Raw genomic sequence first — 24608 nt, 5'->3', positions numbered from 1 at the left:
GATTTTAATGAAAATGCAAAGTTGTTAAACGAAGACGTTTTTGAATTTATTACTGATATTAATGAAGCACCGTCCGTAGATGACCTTGATTAGTTTATTAATAATTTAGTTGTACACGACGATGTAATGCTAGACAAACAGTCAAATCCAGCTCGGATATTCTCCCGCGGAAGACATAAAAACACAGATTTGATCTATGTCACTCAACGTTACACACAAATATCTAAAGTGATCAGGGATAACTGTAATATTTTTGCTGTATTTAATGGAGTTGATACACATACGCTGAGAAATATTCACCAGACTTGATGTAGCGGAGACATGTATATAATTAAATTTAGAAATGTATTTAGTCAGGCTCAGTTAACTCGGCATGGATTAATAACAGTAAACTTATATGACCCCCGATCACGATATCGTATAGGCCTTGATAAAATATCTGGATAAGAGACAGCATCAGAGAGGGTGCGACCTCAGTGAGACGTCAACGCAGTAAAAGCCGTGTATACTTGAAAAAACACTAACGCGAAAAAAAGTAACAAAAACACTAACCTGTAAGAGAGACTCTTGGAGACACTACAGGGAGACTCTCGGAAAGTTAGAAGCTTCGGTTTCGCGTTATCGGCGTAATTTGTTTCATTTTCGTAAAAGCCTTAGTTTTCCAAAATGGTCCTTTTAAAATGAGATAGGTTCACCCCCTCTGCTGCTACTTTTAACACAATTTACAGAAAGTTTCAATCTTATTACTTTTACTAAAACAATATGTCCTAATATTTATATGTGCGCATTAATGCATCGTGATCTCATCACGATTTGATATACCAACAGAATTAATTTGTCAAATAGCTTTATACCAACCCTTTAAAAGACAAGTTATTTTCATGTATGCAGTGCACGCACACACACACACATATAGGGGGATGGATAAATTTACACATATCAGATAAGACTTTAATCAGCATGCAACCTGTTATGTTTGCTTCACAGTGATTGCTAACCTCTCCTACAAACAGATTATATAACTTCCGCCCCAGTATTAGCAATATTTTCCAACATTTTCTATATGTTCACTTCAATCTTCACCAGGAAAGTCCTATCTTGCTATGGTGATACTTAGTAACTATATTTTACAGTGAATACTAATGATAAACTCATACCTGACTTTACATGCCCTACCTAGGTCGATCCGGGAATCAAGGACGATAAATACATTGTAAGCTCAAAGGTCAGATGCATTATCTCACAAGTAAATCACTTCCTGGTAGGCTGTGCTCAAAGAATGGCTTCAAGACCTCATTCTTATGGAAGAAAGAATGATTTTTCACAGTAAGGAGGCAACTTGTTCGTGTAAACAAAAGTTACAGGCTGTTATATGTTATGTTGCACTACTAAATGCTTCATAAAAATGCTATTCTGACAGTCATTACGGTGGAGTAAAGCAAAACGAAAGTTGTCATCTCTCTCTCTCTCTCTCTCTCTCTCTCTCTCTCTCAAACACACACACACACACACACACACACACACACACACGCGCGCACATTGGAGAAATTATTCATAAGGTGGATAAGCAAATCCGAACTCAAGTAATAACATAGACCTCATATGTAGGTCATTGAACCGACCATAATCACAGGTGTAACAAATATACCTGACACCGTACAGAGGCTAACTGAAAGGAAGTAAATATTCTCAACTCAGTAATGTTTAATGTTAGGATCATATTTTTCACACTTCCATTGTTTTGGGAAATATAAAATCGTTTATTTATTAATTTCCGCTTGTGTGTATGTGTGTGTGTGTGTGTGTGTGAGAGAGAGAGAGAGAGAGAGAGGCCGGAAACACTGGAGAGAGAGAGAGAGAGGATCCGGCCGGAAACACTGGGTCAGACTCACATAAACTTTGAGGTCGTATAACTGTTTTTCGTTAGAAATTCGTAACACAATACTTTGTAAAATATATAAAGAAATAAATAAACGTATGAAAAACAAAATATACCTGTCAAACATTTATTATGAATGTTGTACGTGATGTGCACTTATGACATATTAATTTCCGCTTTTTTTTTGTGTGTGTGTGTGTGTGTGTGTGTGTGAGAGAGAGAGAGGATCCGGCCGGAAATACTGGGTCAGACTCGCATAAACTTTAAGGTCATATAACTGTTTTTCGTTAGAAATTCGTAACACAATACTTTGTAAAATATCTAAAGAAATAAATAAACGTATGAAAAACAAAATATATATGTCAAACATTTATTGTGAATGTTGTACGTGATGTGCACTTATGACATGGCGGTATCATCCAGACACGATTGTTTATATTCGTAATGCAGTAGAGGCAATACATATAAATCCCGTTGTCTACATCTAGAGTAAGGCTTATTATTTGAAAGTTTTATTAAAATTGTATCATGGCGGGACTTTAAATATTTGGGAATTTTTTTTAAAAAAGCCTCTTCTACCCTCAAGCCTATTTACAAAACCAAACTTAAATATGTTCACTAATACTGCCGGCTCCATTTTGGATTATTCGGTTTAAAAAATTAAAAAATATAATCTGATTAAAATCACTCTCCGCTGTTATGCATGATAGACATCGGAGATCTGATTTTAATTAGATTTGATAAAAATGTTATATGCTTTTCAAACCACGGATGATGAAAATTATATGAGTGATGTTTGCAGAAAGCTTTTTAGAATTTCGTTTGCGACCTTTGTTTCATCTTGTCTATCTATTATTATATGTACTGCTTGGAATGATATGTACTGCTTGGAAAGATATGTACTGCTTGGAATAATGGAAGGAACTAAATTACTGTTTACCATATCCTTTCCAGTACCTCGTGGGATGACAGTGGATTTAACAAGAGACGAAAATTAGATGACCCATTAGATGACCACACACCGGAAAGAAGACGTGACCCTCTTGAAAGTAAAAGTGACCCACATGAAAGTAGAAGTGACCCACTTGAAAGTAGAAGTAACCCACGTGATCTTGATACCACTCAGCTTTACCTTAATGTGACCAATCTACAGCGCACCTGCAAAAAGCTCAATATCTTAAGAAAAGAACTTGAAAGAAAAGAGAAAAATAAAGCCAAGAAAGAAAAGAAGAAACAGGCTTATCTGGAGGATAGCAAAGATTTCAAACAGAAGAAAGAGGCGTATAGAAAACTTTACAATGATATACTTGTTGAGCGGGCTGCTGTTGAGAGCGTAAGTGTTCTAAACCAACATAATAGTGAACATATCACAACTGTTGTGGGAATATTAATTAATATATTAGGAGGAAGGAGCAGAGCATCATATTTTACCAGTACAGATTATATAATAATTCTTGACTTCATTCCTTGATATTTGAAACAATCAGTTTGTTGTGTGTCAGTAACCGAAATAATAAATCCGAAACTTTATTCTTTGTGCAAAAATCTTAAATTAAAAAAGACAATGCAAGGTGAAACCTGTTGAATCTGTCCGATGAGTATTTCAGATTCCTGCATATTGCGACTGCATAAATGTATGCTCCATACCGTTCTTATACACTTGTAATACGTTGGATACTAAGTCATTAAGCGCGTGCTAAATCGAGTCTTAATTTTAATTTTATTATTGTTCAGCCAGTTTCTATTGTATTTTGGTCTCTTTTTTAGAGGTTGCAACAAAAGTTTCACCGAGCCACAGCTCCAAGTCAATACGTTATTGAAGGAACAATTTCCATAGATGATTTCTGGAATGCCATAAAACAATAACTGAAATCAGTGTGAATCGTGTAGTGGTCGAATAATAGTATTATCTTCTTGCTTGAGTTTATCTGATCACGTGCGATTGCACGAACCTTTTTAATACGGACGCATTATTTTGGCGCTTGGTGGATCCGTGTAATATGAAATATCATTTTCAACAGAATTTATCGATTTGTCGAATTTATGCAATCTGTGTTAGAAATCGATTTTATATTTTGCGAGCTTAAATCGATCATATCGTTAATTATAGTATTCACGATATAACTAGGTCATTCAACATTTCCCGAAGAAAAACCTAGAAAAAATATTCACGGTTTAGCTCTCAATGGTGTCAAGCCCTTCACTTATATTCGTCTTGCCTCACTTGATTTTTACCTCTGTTTTCGATTACGCACAGTTCAATATGTATAAAAATATATCCATCGCCTGCATTATCTTCATATGTGTATTTACTATACTTCTGTAAAACCTCTAATTAAAAGGATGACTTTTAGCTGCAATTGGCTATTTTTGAATCTTTTAAGAGTGTTCTTTTCAAGTAGGAAAAAAAAGAAAACAGACCACATACACTACGCATTGTTTAGTTCATGTTAAAATGGAAAGTTTACAAAAATTCTAGAAATGAGGTAGTTTCACAAACTGTATTATCTCCTTAGTTATTTGAAACATCCGGACGTCCTCCAGATGACAACCAAACCCGCAGGCAAATTGCGTCTGAGAGACAGAGGCCCAAATCGCGACCACATCTCCCCCAAATGGACACAGAAGAATGTGAGAAATGTCAACAGAAAGAAACCAAGATATGGACGCTGGAAACAAATATAGCCAAGTAATCAACATCATATCGAGTAGACTATAGTATCATGTGATTATTCTACATCATATTTTCTAGAGACACTTCACTTTGCAACATATCAAATAAATCATATAATCATTTAAGTAATAGCAATAGTAGTAGAAGAGTTATTATTATCAAGAATTATAATAATATTTGTATTATTATTACTATTGTTATTCTTATTATTATTATTATTATTATTATTATTATTATTATTATTGAGTTACATGAAAGACATTTGAAGACTGACTACACATGTCGACAACGAGAAACGTGATAAGCAGGACAACAATAGGTAACATCAAACGAGTACATTTGTATACACGTGTATTTTAACAACAATAGGCAACATCAAACGAGTACATTTGTATACACGTGCAGATGAACAAGAATAGGTAACATCAAACGAGTACATTTGTATACACGTGCAGATGAACAACAATAGGTAACATCAAACGAGTACATTTGTATACACGTGTATTTTAACAACAATAGGTAACATCAAACGAGTACATTTGTATACACGTGCAGATGAACAAGAATAGGTAACATCAAACGAGTACATTTGTATACACGTGCAGATGAACAAGAATAGGTAACATCAAACGAGTACATTTGTATACACGTGCAGATGAACAACAATAGGTAACATCAAACGAGTACATTTGTATACACGTGCAGATGAACAACAATAGGTAACATCAAACGAGTACATTTGTATACACGTGCAGATGAACAACAATAGGTAACATCAAACGAGTACATCTGCATACACGTGCAGATGAACAACAATAGGTAACATCAAACGAGTACATTTATATACACGTGCAGATGAACAAGAATAGGTAACATCAAACGAGTACATTTGTATACACGTGCAGATGAACAACAATAGGTAACATCAAACGAGTACATCTGCATACACGTGCAGATGAACAACAATAGGTAACATCAAACGAGTACATTTATATACACGTGCAGATGAACAAGAATAGGTAACATCAAACGAGTACATTTGTATACACGTGTAGATGAACAACAATAGGCAACATCAAACGAGTACATTTGTATACACGTGCAGATGAACAACAATATGTAACATCAAAACGAGTACATTTGTATACACGTGCAGATGAACAACAATAGGTAACATCAAACGAGTACATTTGTATACACGTGCAGATGAACAACAATAGGTAACATCAAAACGAGTACATTTGTATACACGTGCAGATGAACAACAATAGGTAACATCAAAAAGAGTACATTTGTATACACGTGCAGATGAACAACAATAGGTAACATCAAACGAGTACATTTGTATACACGTGCGGATGAACAACAATAGGTAACATCAAACGAGTACATTTGCATACACGTTCAGATGAACAACAATATGTAACATCAAACGAGTACATTTGTATACACGTGCGGATGAACAACAATAGATAACATCAAACGAGTACATTTGTATACACGTGCGGATGAACAACAATAGATAACATCAAACGGGTACATTTGTATACACGTACGGATGAACAACAATAGGTAACATCAAACGAGTACATTTGTATACACGTGCGGATGAACAACAATAGATAACATCAAACGGGTACATTTGTGTACACGTGTATTTTAACAACAATAGGTAACATCAAACGAGTACATTTGTATACACGTGCGGATGAACAACAATAGATAACATCAAACGGGTACATTTGTGTACACGTACGGATGAACAACAATAGGTAACATCAAACGAGTACATTTGTATACACGTGCGGATGAACAACAATAGATAACATCAAACGAGTACATTTGTATACACGTGCAGATGAACAACAATAGGTAACATCAAAACGAGTACATTTGCATACACGTGCGGATGAACAACAATAGATAACATCAAACGAGTACATTTGTATACACGTGCAGATGAACAACAATAGGTAACATCAAAACGAGTACATTTGCACACACGTGCGGATGAACAACAATAGATAACATCAAACGAGTACATTTGTATACACGTGCAGATGAACAGCAATAGTAACATCAAACGAGTACATCTGTGTACACGTGCAGATGAACAGCAATAGTAACATCAAACGAGTACATTTGTATACACGTGCAGATGAAAAACAATATGTAACATCAAACGAGTACATTTGTATACACGTGCAGATGAACAACAATAGGCAACATCAAACGAGTACATTTGCATACACGTGCAGATGAACAGTAACAAGTAACATCAAACGAGTACATTTGTATACACGTGCAGATGAACAGCAATAGTAACATCAAACGAGTACATCTGTGTACACGTGCAGATGAAAAACAATATGTAACATCAAACGAGTACATTTGTATACACGTGCAGATGAACAACAATAGGTAACATCAAACGAGTACATTTGTGTACACGTGCAGATGAACAACAATAGATAACATCAAACGGGTACATTTGTGTACACGTACGGATGAACAACAATAGGTAACATCAAACGTGTACATTTGTATACACGTACAGATGAACAACAATAGGTAACATCAAACGAGTACATTTGTATGCACGTGCAGATGAACGACAATAGGTAACATCAAACGAGTACATTTGTATACACGTGCAGATGAACAACAATAGGTAACATCAAACGAGTACATTTGTATACACGTGCAGATGAACAACAATAGGTAACATCAAACGAGTACATTTGTATACACGTGCAGATGAACAACAATAGGTAACATCAAACGAGTACATTTGTATACACGTGCAGATGAATAACAATAGGTAACATCAAAACGAGTACATTTGCATATAGGTGCAGATGAACAACAATAGGTAACATCAAAACGAGTACATTTGCATACACGTGCAGATGAACAACAATAGGTAACGTCAGACGAGTACATTTGTGTACACATGCAGATGAACATCAATAGGTAACATCAAACGATGGACGCTGGAAACAAATATAGCCAAGTAATCAACATCATATCGAGTAGACTATCGTATCATGTGATTATTCTACATCATATTTTCTAGAGACACTTCACTTTGCAACATATCAAATAAATCATATAATCATTTAAGTAATAGCAATAGTAGTAGAAGAGTTATTATTATCAAAAATTATAATAATATTTGTATTATTAGTACTATTATTATTATTATTATTATTGAGTTACATGAAAGACATTTGAAGACTGACTACACATGTCGACAACGAGAAACGTGATAAGCAGGACAAGAATAGGTAACATCAAACGAGTACATTTGTATACACGTGTATTTTAACAACAATAGGCAACATCAAACGAGTACATCTGCATACACGTGTATTTTAACAACAATAGGTAACATCAAACAAGTACATCTGCATACACGTGTATTTTAACAACAATAGGTAACATCAAACGAGTACATCTGCATACACGTGCAGATGAACAACAATAGGTAACATCAAACGAGTACATTTATATACACGTGCAGATGAACAAGAATAGGTAACATCAAACGAGTACATTGGTATACACGTGCAGATGAACAAGAATAGGTAACATCAAACGAGTACATTTGTATACACGTGCAGATGAACAACAATACGTAGCATCAAAACGAGTACATCTGCATACACGTGCAGATGAACAACAATAGGTAACATCAAAACGAGTACATTTGTATACACGTACAGATGAACAACAATAGGTAACATCAAAACGAGTACATCTGCATACACGTGCAGATGAACAAGAATAGGTAACATCAAACGAGTACATTTGTATACACGTGCAGATGAACAACAATAGGTAACATCAAACGAGTGCATTTGTATACACGTGCAGATGAACAACAATAGGTAACATCAAACGAGTGCATTTGTGTACACGTGCAGATGAACTACACTAATAATATAAAACGAGAACATTTTTTTATACATCCATATGTTCCAATCTCCTTGAAAGTGATGGTTCTTCACGTAAGTATTTATGCTAAATTTAGCTGTACCAAACATTACTTGTCAATTCTTAGAGGCTGGAATAAAATATTTAAATGCACTGTTGATATCTTAAAAAGTAATAAGATATAACTTTATGTGAAATATCTGAATGCCAATAAGCCATATCTCACTTGAAATAAGTATTCAATGGCACGTATTCAATTACGTATTAATGGACATGATTTCTCATACTAATTTAGTATCCTCATACTTGTCGTGTTTCTTCATATTGCATTAAGAACACAAAATGACGTCAAAGATTTACAACACAGGATAGCCGACCTAGAGGCACAGATTGCCAAAGAGAGATTAGATAAAGAAGATGCACTTCGAAGGTACGTTCCGACAACTTGGCCTAATTAGGTCATACTAACATAGCAGTGATGGAGTCAGTTCCCACTTACAGCATTAGATGGCTAGATTCAAAACCATAAATAGGGTGACCAGGCATTTCTAAAAACATTTATCCTTTCTGTTGCAGTTTCATGACTGATATGCTCTGAATGCATTTCTTTGGATTTTGTACTATTCGTCACCAACCAATCCTTGTCTCCTAGTCTCTTGAACCCATATAATTCTCATATAACTCGTAGTATAACTAGTCCAGGTACAAAGTTTGGATGTCCGAAAGCCAACTATTGGAAACTGTTTTGTTTTTCTTTTAGTTTTTCTTTTATTTCTCATTCTTCCTGCGAGTCTGTACAATTACTTTCATAAATTAACCTAATTTACCAATCTTATACAATTATACAAAAACGTAAGTTTGCTACACTGATACAACATGGCTTCCAAAAAAAGGCCAATATGTTGTCTTGACACTCTATGAAGATGTCACTGGGTGAGGTGTACTGAACCAAGGATTATTTCAGGAATCTTCTGTACATTCAATGCGAGTCATGATTGACAGACTACTTAAATTCATCTGCTGTTTTTTCCTTCTTTGTCTTTTTGCCATTGTTAACTATTATACTTGATACTTTCTATACTTCATGCTCTGGTTGGCTGATGGAACTACCTATAGGGACTTTTTTCGTTTCTTTTCAGATCCCCTTGGATTGTTTTTCGATTAGGTATTTTGTTTTGTTAATATATTTCTTATTACAATTATATTTAGCAGACTATCATCAACTAGAATGATCAATGATTTCTTGTGAGCCGCGTTTGGTACTTCAGTCCACCGTAACCTTCCTCGTTTTTTTCTCTCCGTTAAATTTCACGGTTATCACTACTACTTAAGAAATCACCCATAGCTTAGATATTTGATATCAGTTGCAAGGATATTTGTTATTGATTGCTTTGATATTTGTTATCGATTGCATGGACATTTGTTATTTATTGCATGGATATTTGTTATTGATTGCATTGATATTTGTTATCGATTGCATGGATATTTGTTATTGAGTGCATTGATATTTGTTATCGATTGCATGAATATTTGTTATCTATTGCATGGATATTCGTTATCGATTGCATTGATATTTGTCATGGATTGCATGGATATTTGTTATCGATTGCATGGATATTTGTTATCGATTGCATTGATATTTGCTATCGATTGCATGGATATTTGTTATTGATTGCATGGATATTTGTTATCTATTGCATGGATATTTGTTATCTATTGCATGGATATTTGTTATCGATTGCATTGATATTTGGTATCGATTGCATTGATATTTGGTATCGATTGCATTGATATTTGCTATCGATTGCATGGATATTTGTTATTGATTGCATTGATATTTGGTATCGATTGCATGGATATTTGTTATCGATTGCATGGATATTTGTTATCTATTGCATGGATATTTGTTATCGATTGCATTGATATTTGCTATCGATTGCATGGATATTTGTTATTGAGTGCATTGATATTTGGTATCGATTGCATGGATATTTGTTATCGATTGCATGGATATTTGTTATCGATTGCATGGATATTTGTTATTGATTGCATGGATATTTGTTATCGATTGCATGGATATTTGTTATGGATATTTGTTATCTATTGCATGGATATTTGTTATCGATTGCATTGATATTTGCTATCGATTGCATGGATATTTGTTATTGAGTGCATTGATATTTGGTATCGATTGCATGGATATTTGTTATCGATTGCATGGATATTTGTTATCTATTGCATGGATATTTGTTATCGATTTCATTGATATTTGCTATCGATTGCATGGATATTTGTTATTGATTGCATTGATATTTGGTATCGATTGCATGGATATTTGTTATCTATTGCATGGATATTTGTTATTGATTGCATGGATATTTGTTATCGATTGCATGGATATTTGTTATGGATATTTGTTATCGATTGCATGGATATTTGTTATCGATTGCATTGATATTTGCTATCGATTGCATGGATATTTGTTATTGATTGCATTGGTATTTGTTATCGATTGCATGGATATTTGTTATCTATTGCATGGATATTTGTTATCTATTGCATGGATATTTGTTATCGATTGCATTGATATTTGGTATCGATTGCATTGATATTTGGTATCGATTGCATTGATATTTGCTATCGATTGCATGGATATTTGTTATTGATTGCATTGATATTTGGTATCGATTGCATGGATATTTGTTATCGATTGCATTGATATTTGCTATCGATTGCATGGATATTTGTTATTGAGTGCATTGATATTTGGTATCGATTGCATGGATATTTGTTATCGATTGCATGGATATTTGTTATCTATTGCATGGATATTTGTTATCGATTGCATTGATATTTGCTATCGATTGCATGGATATTTGTTATTGATTGCATTGATATTTGGTATCGAAAGCATGGATATTTGTTATCGATTGCATGGATATTTGTTATTGATTGCATGGATATTTGTTATCGATTGCATGGATATTTGTTATGGATATTTGTTATCTATTGCATGGATATTTGTTATCGATTGCATTGATATTTGGTATCGATTGCATGGATATTTGCTATCGATTGCATGGATATTTGTTATGTATTGCATGGATATTTGTTATTGATTGCATTGATATTTGTTATCGATTGCATGGATATTTGCTATCGATTGCATGGATATTTGTTATGTATTGCATGGATATTTGTTATCGATTGCATTGATATTTGTTATCGATTGCATGGATACTTACTATCGATTTCATGGATAGTTTTCAACGGAGTTTAATATTGCTACAAATGATAGAAAGAGGTGATATATAAGAGTAATTTGTCAGATGGTAATCAAAGGATTCTTCATCAATAAACATTAATATAATTATCCTGAAGTATACATTTTGCGATTTCTCCAAATCCAGACTTGTATCTTTATAATTTAGCTTTCATTTTAGCAGAGCGTCCTCTTTCTTTAATCTTCTTTCCTTCCATAAAATGGAAATATTGTCAAGATATAAATAAGTATACATGGCCCAGTAAATACCTTGCCTTAATAAACAAAGACAGCATATTATGGACACAGTCCTGCAATTATTTCTGTCATAATCAAACGTTAAATCATATCATTTTTGGTCACAGATGACAATATTCATTCCAAATAATTCTCTAGTGGCTTTGATTACCTGCTTTAACACTTCCTTGAGCAGGAGAGATGGTGTGAATAATGCTATTGAAATACAAACACGCAACAAAACGCTGCTATTTCGTGGCATAACGCGTACATATAAAAAGAATCACTGAAGACGAAATGAACACCTAGATTTATCAAATTCAAGCTAGAAGCTCCACATACGCCGGGAAATAATAACTAATTCTGAAACTGATAACTCTTTTTGTTGCTTTTAGTTGTGGTAAATGTACTCTGTATATTTAACGTCCAAGATATACGAGCGTACGAGAAACAATTATAAAGGGTATTTAAATACGGTACATAGACATAAATTAGTTTCGACGGAAAACATTATGCAATGATCCAACCTTCTGATACAGATATATAATACCATCTGACCCATTTAATCACAAGTCAAAACATTGCAAAAATCATGCCGAAGTGACCCACAAATAAAATAATAAAGTTTATTTTGTTTTTCACTTCAAGGTTAAGTGCTATGGCATCATCCAAACTTAGAGACAACAATCCCAATATAGCTGACCTTAGTGACCCCAACAGACCGACGAAAATAGCAGAGAAACTGTCTGAGATATATGATAACGAGTGGACCGATGCCTTTGATCACCTAGAGAAATACTATAGTGAAAAAGAAGAGGACAATATACGGCTGCTTCTTAATGTTCTCATTGTAAGTAATATATGTTTACGATGTTTATCGCCATTAATTTTAACTAGAATGTTTTCCACTATATTCGCATAGTCTTTTAAGTCACGTGATCTTCGAGGTTGACAGTGTATGCAGATTTTACCTGGAAAAAGACGACCGTACTCTTCAAGAAGTCTTCGTAGTGCATGGATCGGTCCGGATGATTCTGTTCTTGCATAAAGAAACAAAGTTTTTCACGAGTGTTAGTACAGTATATATTTCACACGAGTGTTTTAGTACAGTATATATTTCACACGAGTGTTAGTACAGTATATATTTTACACGAGTGTTAGTACAGTATATATTTCTCATGTAATTCATATTCATAAAAACGCCATGGTTAAAAATATTTATCCCTTTGTTGAGTAATATTTAAGAACAGTTAGTCTCATTTTAATTGTTGCTCTATCCCTCCACCAAACTTATACAATGAGACGGAATGTTTAACTCGGAAAGTTTCATATTTAGCTCATGTGATATTTGTTATTTTAAAGCTGCCTATATGTAAACTATTGAGAAAGTGCAATCCAAATAATGACATATTTTGTCATTAAGAATAAGGAGACAGAATTCCACGTCAATGATGCCTACCGATTCTTTACCAAATTTATCTAATGATCCACTTGTGAAAATTTTCTTACACAGGAAGTTCATGAACAGTGCAACAAAGTATCGGAAAACATGCTCAACAACGTAATTTCTCCCCTGGTAAGTAGGAAATAACTTGCGTAAGGGATTTTTCCAGTAAACTGCTTTCCCACACTAACTACAGGTTCACCGTAGCGGATTAAAACGTTGACCAGACGCAATAATTCACCGAAATGTCGAGTGTATATCAAGTTGATATGAAGATACAGGTGTACTAATTTCACTATCACTTTGCCTTAAGAAATGTAATACTACTAGTTAATTACTTTATCAATTGTTTTCTAGCATCACATCAACAGATATCATTAAATACAGTAACAGTGTTTTATGTGCCAAAAGGCGTACCACATGTAGTAATCGTCGAAATCATAATATGAAAGATGTTGAAATTAACCTTGCGTTTGTCGATCTAAAACGGCTGAAAATCGCGTTTAAAGACGGTCAATTTTTGACGTACATAGGGTTTTCTTCACCTAAATATAGAATCTGTCGACAAGTCCACAAAACACGTTTCCTATTCTGCAATTTGGTCTTCGTCACGCTAATGCTTGTATGGAATCATCAGCTTCTACGGTAACAGCCGCATTTGTTCGAATATGGATACCTTATTCCTGTGCGTTACTTATAAACTCGGCAAAAATATAATCGATGCTTTTGAAAATCTGGAAGTTTGACTTCGATTATCTATGTATACACAAATGCTTGACAGTACTTTATAGGTCAGAAAATTATTTTTATAAGGACTACAATTCCCTAAAGTTTTTTGGAACTTTTGTATTTTTTCATATTATGCCGCATTGCTCCTTTAAACCCTGAGCAATATCAACATACTGTGATAGCAGCATATGTTTTGAGGGAAGACAGAATTCAAGAAGACATTGTCAGAATTGTCGGTAAAAAAAAAAATCGAACGTCAACGATTTGACACCTATGATCTATTTTACACCATTTGAGAATTTCAATGAAAGATATAGCATCATAAGGTGCGAGTAAACCGAATGATTCAACTACTTGAAACAGAAACATGCATGTATAAATTAAGTTTTGCTACACGTCTGTAAAAGATTGGTTTTCAAGTGCCAATTGAAGGGAAAGCTTTAAATATTTAAATATAAAAACGGATAAAATGACATATTATAAATAAAAATAAACATTAAGTACAATAAGATGCAAGTTAAATTGAAATCATAAATGAATTAAAAATGATTTAAGGAAGAAACATCCTTCGAAACCAATGTAAGTACGAAGTGCCTAAAATACAAGACATAAGGTCAAGCTGTCACCATTACGTAAAATTAAACGATTAGGAGGTAAACACTATAAAATTCTTAAAATATAACATAAGTTCCTTATAGAAACTGTATTACATCAAAACTTTCAAGATTTCCGGTGGCGGGATATCATCAAAAAGAATGAAAATATGTGACTTTTCACGGCAAAATAATAACCAAACATTATACTCCAAATATGTCATCTACCGAAAAACAAATGTAACAAATTAAAGATATGAATGTGTCTTCGAAGAATGGAAGCCTAGTGGTAAAATAAAGGATAATATTCCAAGTATTTTATCTAGAAAAAATGAAAAGTAATATTCTGAAAGTTTTATCCAAATGACAACCTTCTGGTCAAATAAATTATTTTATTATGATATATATGATGAGACCTCGAAATCTATCAGTGGGAGAACATTTATATTGCTACAGTGGCGATATCAATTTTGGAACAACTTTCTTTTCCCATTTAGATAATACATCTGCCTGCCCTTATGCATGCTCTCTCTCTCTCTCTCTCTCTCTCTCTCTCTCTCTCAGAATAAACCAATCTTAAATTATGTCAGAACTGTATGAGTTCTATCCTTTGATGTAATCGAAGAGGAGGTGCCATGAAAAGTTCTTTAAAACGAACTTTAAACAACAAAAGTTGGCTGCAGGTATTTACCTTTACAAAAAACAGTTTTCAAAATGACTAGTGCAAATTGTCAATGACTGCTCTCATACGGCATGTTTATGTTAATAAAATTGCTTAAGTAGGTATTGTAACGATTGAAAAATTGGGAAGAGATGAGTGTTGAACCGAAATTAAGTGACGATCTTAATGTATGTGCAACGTCCGTTAACAAACTAGAATGAAAACTAGGCTAAGTGCGAATCCAGATATAAACAAAATAAGGAACCAATTCCTTAACTCAGAATCATGTTAAAAGTTTTTAAAGATATTACAATCCGAAGAACTCTCTTCATTTTCCGATAAATAAAGCGTTCATTAATTTTTGATAAAGTCCACAATTTAAAGCATTATATGTACGAGCTAAATGTGTCATAAAAGTATTGCACAGTTGTAGTAACATTCTGTTATCGATCTGTTCATGCAATCGTTAATTACCTTATTACAGAATGACGAATAAAAAGATTCATCAAAATGGACTGTTTTGGCCTAGCAAATATATAGTTGAGAAAAGGAAAATAAATAAATCTATATTTTTATTTATTATTCAATTTTTAAGTTTTTTGTAGATATAAGGAAATATGTGACTCGCGGCAATACAGAATTTCCACTCCAAAATATTTCTTATATCTACTAAAAACTTAGATATCCTCCATATATTAAGAATTATTTTATCTGTTAGAAACAATAATCCGATATTAGGTTGCTAACTGTATGCGTTTTGACTTTTTTGTTCTAAAGTCAACGTCAATATTATTTTTCTTTCATGTATTATCTGATCGTGATGGTGTTTATGTTCCTGACACCATTGTCGAATCCTGATTTGGATATGATATGATATGCTTAATAACTTGTAATATTCATATCAGTAAATATCATTCATTGTAGAAACCATCGGAAATTCCAGCTGATGTTAGCAAGAATCTGAAAGATGCTGTCAAAATGCTTGTACAGTATAAGATGCCTGTTATAGTCAAGGTAATGATACTTTGATATAAAATGTAAGAATAGTTTTCTGAAATAACGATTTCTACTCGACCTGGATTACAATTCTAATGACAAAGACAAAACCTTATATGATATAGAAACAGTAGAAAATAAACGGAAAAGCTAATGCGCATTTAAGGTCAGACACATGCATAACATTCGGCAAATCCAATTGATATTTTTTAATTAATTGAAAGAATGTCGAAGAAATCTGAATAATAAGAAGCATTTCTTTTATGTAAAAGAATATACCGTTCATAAGTTAACATACGTTTGGCTTAATACGCTTCTCTTTTTGTCAGCTGTGTTGATTATGTTATTTAACTGTCACTTCAATTTAGGACATAAAATACAGTCTGCCAAGCCGATTCCCCGATGCAGCACACCTATTCAAACACCCAGGAGATATTTTTGATGTCTACGTTGATAAGTGTGTTGACGCATGCCTACACATGTCGGTCCAGGATCCCCCTATGTATCTATCGGCAGACCCTAACACGGGTGGCTCATTCTCCCACGCTTTTTACAAGGCATATACGAAAAGCGGGAAGTACGAAGTATTTATTGTTTGGCCAGTTCTGTATCTACACAAAAACGGCCCAATGATGGCCAAAGGGGTTGCACAAGGGACCGATGATAATACAGTGATTAAAAGCAATTACTCTCAGAAGTACCACCAACCTGTACATGATCAATATGTGGCCAGAGGTCAATATGATTACCAACATAGACCACAGCATCAACAGCAACAATATTGGAATCAATATGGTGGAATGCAGACGTCATACGTGTCACCAGCCAATCGTCGACAGCAGCAATACCCGTCACATTACCGAGGTCAAGGATATTCAAACGATCACTTTAGTAAAACCGTTCATCCTAGAATCTCGACGTCACAGACTACAGACCTCTGAACTGAAATCATCGGCAAGTTAAAAGATAAAAGCATCCCATTGTGCTCATAGAATTCGCAGTTTATTTCTTATCGATGTAATAAATTCAGAGTATCAAATGAATTAAATTTGTAGTTAAAAAGGCCACACATTTTATTCAGTTGATAATTGTTCAGTTTTACGAAAATTGCCGACGAAATAGGTCTGTACAATATGACATAAAATGAGCACATACGCTTATGTCGAGGAACAAATTACAACACACATACAATTATGATCAAGAGCAAGATACAATACACATAGAATTATGTCAAAGAACAAACTACAATACGCATCGATTTATGTCCAAGAACAAATATTGCCATATACGTTTTAAGATTATTTTTTAAATGTATACCTTTTATGTTGATTGAAAAATTAAATATTTTTATCTCAAAGATTGACAGAAAACCGACCTTAACGCTTCACAAAATGATGATTTTAAATTTCAGTATTACATGAGATTATGTAATAAACATCCTTGCGATCAGAGCTTTATCATTGGTTTATTTTAGACCTTTAGACCAAACGTTGTTATCCCTGCTTAATAGGTAACATTATTCACCGAACGGGTTCGGACCTTGCTTGGGATTTTGCAAATAAGATGATAATTAAATTTCGCTACCTAGCCATTGAGTTCTAAAATTAAAAAGACAGCACAGTTATGTCTACTGGAACAGTTTGAAAATGTTGTCTAAAAATAGCAGAAAATGTAATTGTCCCTGGCACGAAATCAAATAGAGATTTATGACGTCACAGTGGCATAATAATGTCAGGCTGTTCATAGTTGATTTTATTGTCAGAAAATTGACGTGAAACGAGCAGAAATATTTTTACAGGTGTGACCAAACGCTTGGGTGGTCCGAGATTAAACAATATTCTCCCGATTTTCTACAAATTTAAATCTATTTGATTGCTTCAATCGCATGAGGTGTTCAACTAATAACAAAAAGGAAAAATCAAGTGTTATGGGCTCTTTCTCTCTCTCTCTCTCTCTCTCTCTCTCTCGAATCATTGGACAAATCATTCACTTACTTTGGAAGAAAGACCACATGACTTCCTTTGTGTAGAAGTCAAAGATTGCAATCTTCTTTAAATTTACAAAAGAGAAAATAAATCCCATTTTGCAATGACTTGTAGATTACATAGATGCTGTTGCTGCGCACACGTGAGCGAATCGCGTAAAGATTTTATCACATTTGCGCAGTTTGATATCAGTTATTCGTGAAAACTTCCACAAATTAGTTGAAATTTACTCTGTGCAATATACACTTTTTATTTAAAGTGTAACCCATAAAGTGCTTGTCGCGACATAAGTCGCCGCGTTGATATAAGTCTCTTAGCGCTTTTAGCAACATATGTCTTTTTCGGGTATGACGTTTACACATTTGGGTACCTCGGCTTACATAAATGGTTGTTAAACAAAATGTGATTGGTACACAGGGCCCTAAAACAAGAATTCTGTCGTAGTTTCAACATTGCGTTCATGTAGACGTTTTACCAATGTTTGTTCAAAATACGTGCTACGTAGGAATCCCCAATGTGTGACTCCCAACATAGTTAATTGGAATAATTTTTAAAGATTGAACTATATAAGATTATTGGAGCCGGGAAAGTTTTACTAACATGGCGCAATATACGGCGAAAGAAGATGGTCGGCCTCTTCGTCACATCATTTGTGGTGAACTCCTGACAATAATCCGAAACCCGATCGGAACATCGATTGACTATTTCCGTAAAGTCGAGAAATAACCTTGGATGTAGTTGCAGGAATAAAAATATATTGGATGGCTGTGGTGATTCCCCTCCGGCAGGATACGCCACATTTAGTACCAAAGTAAAGACCGAATATGTTTAGTTTTTGTCCCTTCTGCCATCATATTCCGAATACAATTCCCAGTGTGGCCCAATTAGGTCCGATATATTTTCTCGACTTGACTTATATATGTATTCCTTCAGTTATTTATTGATATATATTGAATGGACTTTTAATTTTATGTCCAAGAAGTTTCGAGTTTATTTTGTATTTTCTAATATCCATGTGATTTACTTCCTATCAATGAATGTGAATTTAATTTGTAGTCCAACGTATAATTGATATATACCAAGAGCTTTGGAGAACCATTCTCAAACTGATTTTATCATGTACACATAATGATTAGAAGCCTGTATGTGTTATATTGCATTCACGATATCCATGTAGAATGTTTGTGTTATATGTTTTCAGGATATCAGTACAGAGTGTTTGCGTTATAGGGTGCTCGCGATATCCATGCAGTGTTGGTATTGTAGAGTATTCACGATTTCCATGGAGAGTGTTTTTGCGTTGGATTTGATAAGGTCTTTTCACACCTTCCTACGTGGGTATCATTGTTTTCCAGCGATGAATACAGGAGCCAGATAGTTCTATCCTACCTTACACGTGACCTTTATATCAGTGAATAATTTGACCTTCTGCTGCGACCATAGTACACACAAAGTAGCAAACATTTCCCGATTTTAGCCATCACTGAACATTCGTTAACAAATAACCAATGAAAAATAGTATATGTAACACATTTAGTTACCAAAACGAGAAGTCGGTAAAGTGTTTCAGAAACACACGATTTCGCACTGAACGACCTTCATTCATGTAGGCCAGTTTCGAGTAGAGGAAACGTCGTTGTTGTGATTGAATTCGTAGTGTAAACCTAAGTTTTTAAGTACTTTTTAATGTACTGAGATTTTCAATGGGTGTTCGACTATTTCATACAATATTCAGAATTGCGAGATTTTGATCTCGACCATCATTTGTGTTAAGACAAGAAGACTTCGTTATGCGTCAGTGTAGGATATGAAAATTCCATCCTCGTTATCCAAATTTGGCATCTGATACAAGGCTTCTGACCTCAAGCTTGAATTCTACTATTCTGAAATGCTACATGAAAGGTATCCTTTTATTCTATACCAACGGTTCAGAATGTTCCGGTCTTAGCTCGAAAAACAAATAGTTCATTGGTAACGAACACGCGTGAGAGACCATTTAATAATAATATCCCGCACACAGACAACTGTTCAAAATAGTCATATCGTTAGCATGTATTCCATATACATTGATATTGTTAAAGCACAATAACTTCATATGTTTAGTGTATGTATCAACATAATCCGCTGGGGAGATTTGGAATTAATAAAAATTCTTCCGTTCGTAGTTTTATAGTTTGTTTTGTTTTGCTCTGCTTTTTCTTGCTGGTCTTTTAAGAAATGCCTACGCAGAAAAGAAAAATAGAGGTAACTCTATAAGGTCAATGTAGGCAGAGTAATGTCAATATGAACGACCATAAATTACGGTATTAATATACCCTGTCCTAGACTAATTGCAAGCATTGGACAAGGGGGGAGCTTCAGGTTTTGGTACACCGCTACAAAAATTATAAGCGAAGGTATCTCTACAGTGTCAAAGTAGTTGTTGGTTTAACGCCATTTTTCATCACACGATACTATACATGAAGGCTAGCATAACTTGTGAAGGAAGAACTCTAGAAATATCGGTAAGAACCACCAGCCACGCATATCTACTGGACTGCATTCTCATATACGCACCTCGGCCGTGTCTGGGACTCGAACCCACACAGACAGAGCAGTGATTGGTAAAGCATGCACCAAAAGACCTTTCGGCCTCCCGTGGCACCGATAATGTAAAGGTCGTGAGTTCCTCCTGTCAGTTGAAAAGTTTAAATTACGGTACTAACATGCACAGGTCACCCTGGATACAGTGTAAGCGTTCGTGGGGGTGGGGGCTGTCATATATTGGTGCTATTCATTTTATATATAATGTTCCTGATCCTCGTACCATATTAGTTCTATATGCAGCCTGTCAGACGTTTTGAGCGTAACACCAAAATCTCAGCCCGTGAAGAAGGCATCAGTACCTATGCGCGATTAAGTGTGCTTGTGCAATTTTCTGCAAGGTATTATGAGTATGCCTGATGTTAGATTGCTGTAAGGGGTGAAACCTTTAAAGTATAGCATAGTACCGATTTTAGCAGCAATCCCTTGCAGAACAGTACTCACAATGACTTGCGAAAATGGCCCATTTATAGAACAATTTCTAGTATGATGTCTTAAAAATGAAATATATTTCAATCTAAAGTAGGTTTTGATTTATCTGCACAAACACTGACCTTTAGTGTTTTCAAGGTTTGTAGTTTTCAGTTGTAATTACTTTTCATTTTGTGATGACAGTAAGTGGATTATATCCTCTGAAAACAAAAACCGAAGAAAGCAAAGCCAAAACCAAAACCAAACGTTCCTTCTGAGTTATGGTCTACTTTTTCTGGTGATTATTTAGTGACTTTAAAAAAAGCACACTGCATGATCTACACCATTCTTATCTTCTTGAACCAACATTCCACCAGCCCAACATCATTTCCCTCAACATACATTTTAAATAATTGACTAAAATTTTAATGATCAAAGAACCGAAGCACTTTTAAATATGGCCGTTAATTTGGCAAAACATTGTTGACATTGTCAGACAAATAGAATTTGGATTTCTTACTCAAGAAATTTGTCAGAGGCTCAATAGTAATGAAAACATCTGAACAAAGTTCCGATAATATCCACCCATACAATAAAATCGCATCAGTTGCTTTTTACTAATATGCACTAGGAATTCATAGATAGGCCTGATCTTAATTTCTACAGGTTTAACTCGATCTTGTCCCAAAATATGTTCTAAAATAAGTGACAAGCACGGAAAACTCACTTTGACCTAAATTAACCGACATATTTGCATGACTGAGCCAATCGAAGAATCTTCGAATGGTTTCCAAGCGGTTTTCACAGGTATCGATGTAGATGATGAAGTCATAGACTTACACCATATATTGACGTGCTCATTCGACGTTTGAATGTTTCCGGAGAATGTTTCATTCCAAAGGACGTCACTTTATAAGATAGGGCCCATCTGGAGTTACAAATGCAGACATTTCTTTTGCTCCTTCCATGAGTGGAATTTGCCGGAATCAAAGTAAAAGGTTAAACTTAGTGACATGTTTTGCATTTTCAATTTAGTCAATGCAATCTTCTATTCTTGGCAAAGGAAATTACTCCATTTTGGTGACACTGTTACCTTTCCTATAGTCAGTACTCATACGGAATATATTATCCGTTTTCGGCATAAGAATACAAAGAGAACTCCAGTTACTTTTATAGGATTCTATAAAATTATAAAATCGTTTTCCATTAAACACTGAATTTCTTTTTTCAAATATTCCTGCTAAGTGGTGTTGGAACATCAAGAAACACGTCCTCATATTCACATAATAGCTGTTTTACTTAACTCATTTCATGTTGTTTTTGATGTGGGAATTTCTGGTCAGGATTGTTTAATATATCTCAGTCCCAAAGATTGTTTAAACCACTCACGACAGTCAGATTGCATTCCATCCTTCAGATACTTAGTCTGGGAGAATGGCGGGTCTAAACTGACTGAATAAATAACTGGGATTTATCAACCAAAATACTCCTTTAACATTTTTATGTGAAACAGTTGTTTCTGTTTCCGCCTCCCCGGAGTGTTGATGATCTAATTTAAGTCCTTTACGTTCTTTACAAAGACCGTAAAATCTAGCCAGAAGGATTTTGAAGTATACGCAAGCGAATACTTTACTTTCATTTTCGACTGAGTATTGATTAGTTATTGCTACTTTGCAATCCTTTGTCAACTTATATATGAAAGCAGATACATGGTCAAGAAGATTAATCTTGAAATCTTCATTTGATACAAGTTTCTCTTTTACTATCTATAGTATGTAAAGAAAAGCCGGCTCAAAAGTATACAACCCTGACGATTATTAACTGACTCCCTAACAGCAAACAACATCAAATGAACACCATCATCACATTCCTTTCCTGTATCAAAACATTATGACCCAGTCATGCTCTTCAAAGTTTGATGAAAGTCCATTGCATTTCAGAGCGATAGGCAGAAGATTTGCACTGTTGCATGACTAATTTGTGCATAATCTATTGGAAAATTCCAGAAATACAATTTGATCATCCATCGTATTCGACAGATTTAGTAGGCCAATGAATGTAAAACAACTTTACCAAAGCTTTAACTATAGTTGTAGTTTTATTATTGATTACCTAACTTAGTCTTAGGTAAGAGGTCGACACACTTATGCATTATTGAGCTATATAGTTATTCAAGTGCTGGGGAAGGTTGCAGATAAACCTTATGTATCTTCTGACTGGGTTTTTCCTACCATTTCATAAGATTTACAGTATTTAGAAATGTCAGTCTAATTTTAAACAATAAAAATGATTCAACATCTTGAGATAAATTTCTTTAACTCAAAAATGACCAGCCAAGGGAGTTTCACGGATTAGACAAAGAATTTCCTGTCGATATGACATGGGAAAGACAACTTGCTTGCTCTACATCCACCCGTCACCATAGCATATGGTCTCAATATTCATGTGGTCTGTATATTCTCATAATAACCCCATTTGTCACAAAATAGCAAACTGGATCCTTTGTAACCTCAGTGTCGCCATTTAAAACAAACATGAGATCTCAGGATGTTGTTTCTGTTCGACGAGTGACTATCTTTTGTCACCCTGATTATAATAGAGATATTCAGTAATAGAAAGATAATGGTTGTGATCAAGAGATTTCGATTCATCTATACCAAGAGAAAAAGCGACCACATCAAATACAGACCAATAGAATGACAGCTAATGAAATGATTTCCTGATCATGATCATTTTCAAGAGCTTTCTTAGCCAGAGCTCTTGCAACTGCACAAGTAGGATACTAATCAGGGATTTCACTGCAAATATGATTAACCATTTTATCCAAACAAGGCTTGTCAGCTCTAGTGGAATAACGTCGACTTTATATCCAGCAAAATTATTGCCTAGTGTTAAACGAATACCTTCTATGCGTCAATAAGTCACGGCTACAATAGTCACTGTCTGGAACCAAGTTATGACGCCCACAATAGATGGGAACGTTAGCGAAACCGCACTCTACTTCATTTAAAGGAAAACGTTTCCTTGAAAAAGACATCTTAGACAAAGACATTGTACTTAATAATAGATACTCTGAGAAGTTCCTATGTCCCTTGATATTTTCATAGAATTAGGCTTGGCATAATCACCAACAAGTGATACAAAACTCTCGGACATGAATATTTAATAAGTCTCTAGAATAGATTATATCTTGGCTTTGATTGACCCAACAAATGAAT

The 24608-nt window shown here is 34.5% G+C and overlaps 1 protein-coding gene across 2 annotated transcripts; it reads left to right on the top strand.

Moving 5' to 3' along the window:
* Positions 1-1204: 1204 nt before the first annotated feature.
* On the top strand, positions 1205-17862 carry LOC149800282 (uncharacterized). Of its 2 annotated transcripts, none has more exons than XM_089959870.1 (8): positions 1205-1326; positions 2834-3212; positions 4396-4568; positions 8857-8919; positions 12637-12838; positions 13502-13564; positions 16340-16429; positions 16780-17862. In XM_089959870.1, exons 1-8 carry the CDS (start codon positions 1280-1282, stop codon positions 17350-17352), a joined length of 1590 nt encoding a protein of 529 aa, XP_089815996.1. In that variant the 5' UTR covers positions 1205-1279; the 3' UTR covers positions 17353-17862. The 2 variants fall into 2 exon arrangements, with proteins under 2 accessions (XP_089815996.1, XP_089815995.1); XM_089959869.1 differs by having other exon boundaries at positions 8824-8919.
* Positions 17863-24608: the final 6746 nt, after the last annotated feature.

The sequence above is a fragment of the Sinohyriopsis cumingii genome, chromosome 5, assembly GCF_028554795.1.
Source record: "Sinohyriopsis cumingii isolate HCF-2022 chromosome 5, ASM2855479v2, whole genome shotgun sequence".
Classification (NCBI taxonomy): Eukaryota; Metazoa; Mollusca; class Bivalvia; order Unionida; family Unionidae; genus Sinohyriopsis; species Sinohyriopsis cumingii.
Note: the sequence above shows the minus strand (reverse complement) of the source record. Positions and strands in the feature narration are given on the sequence as shown.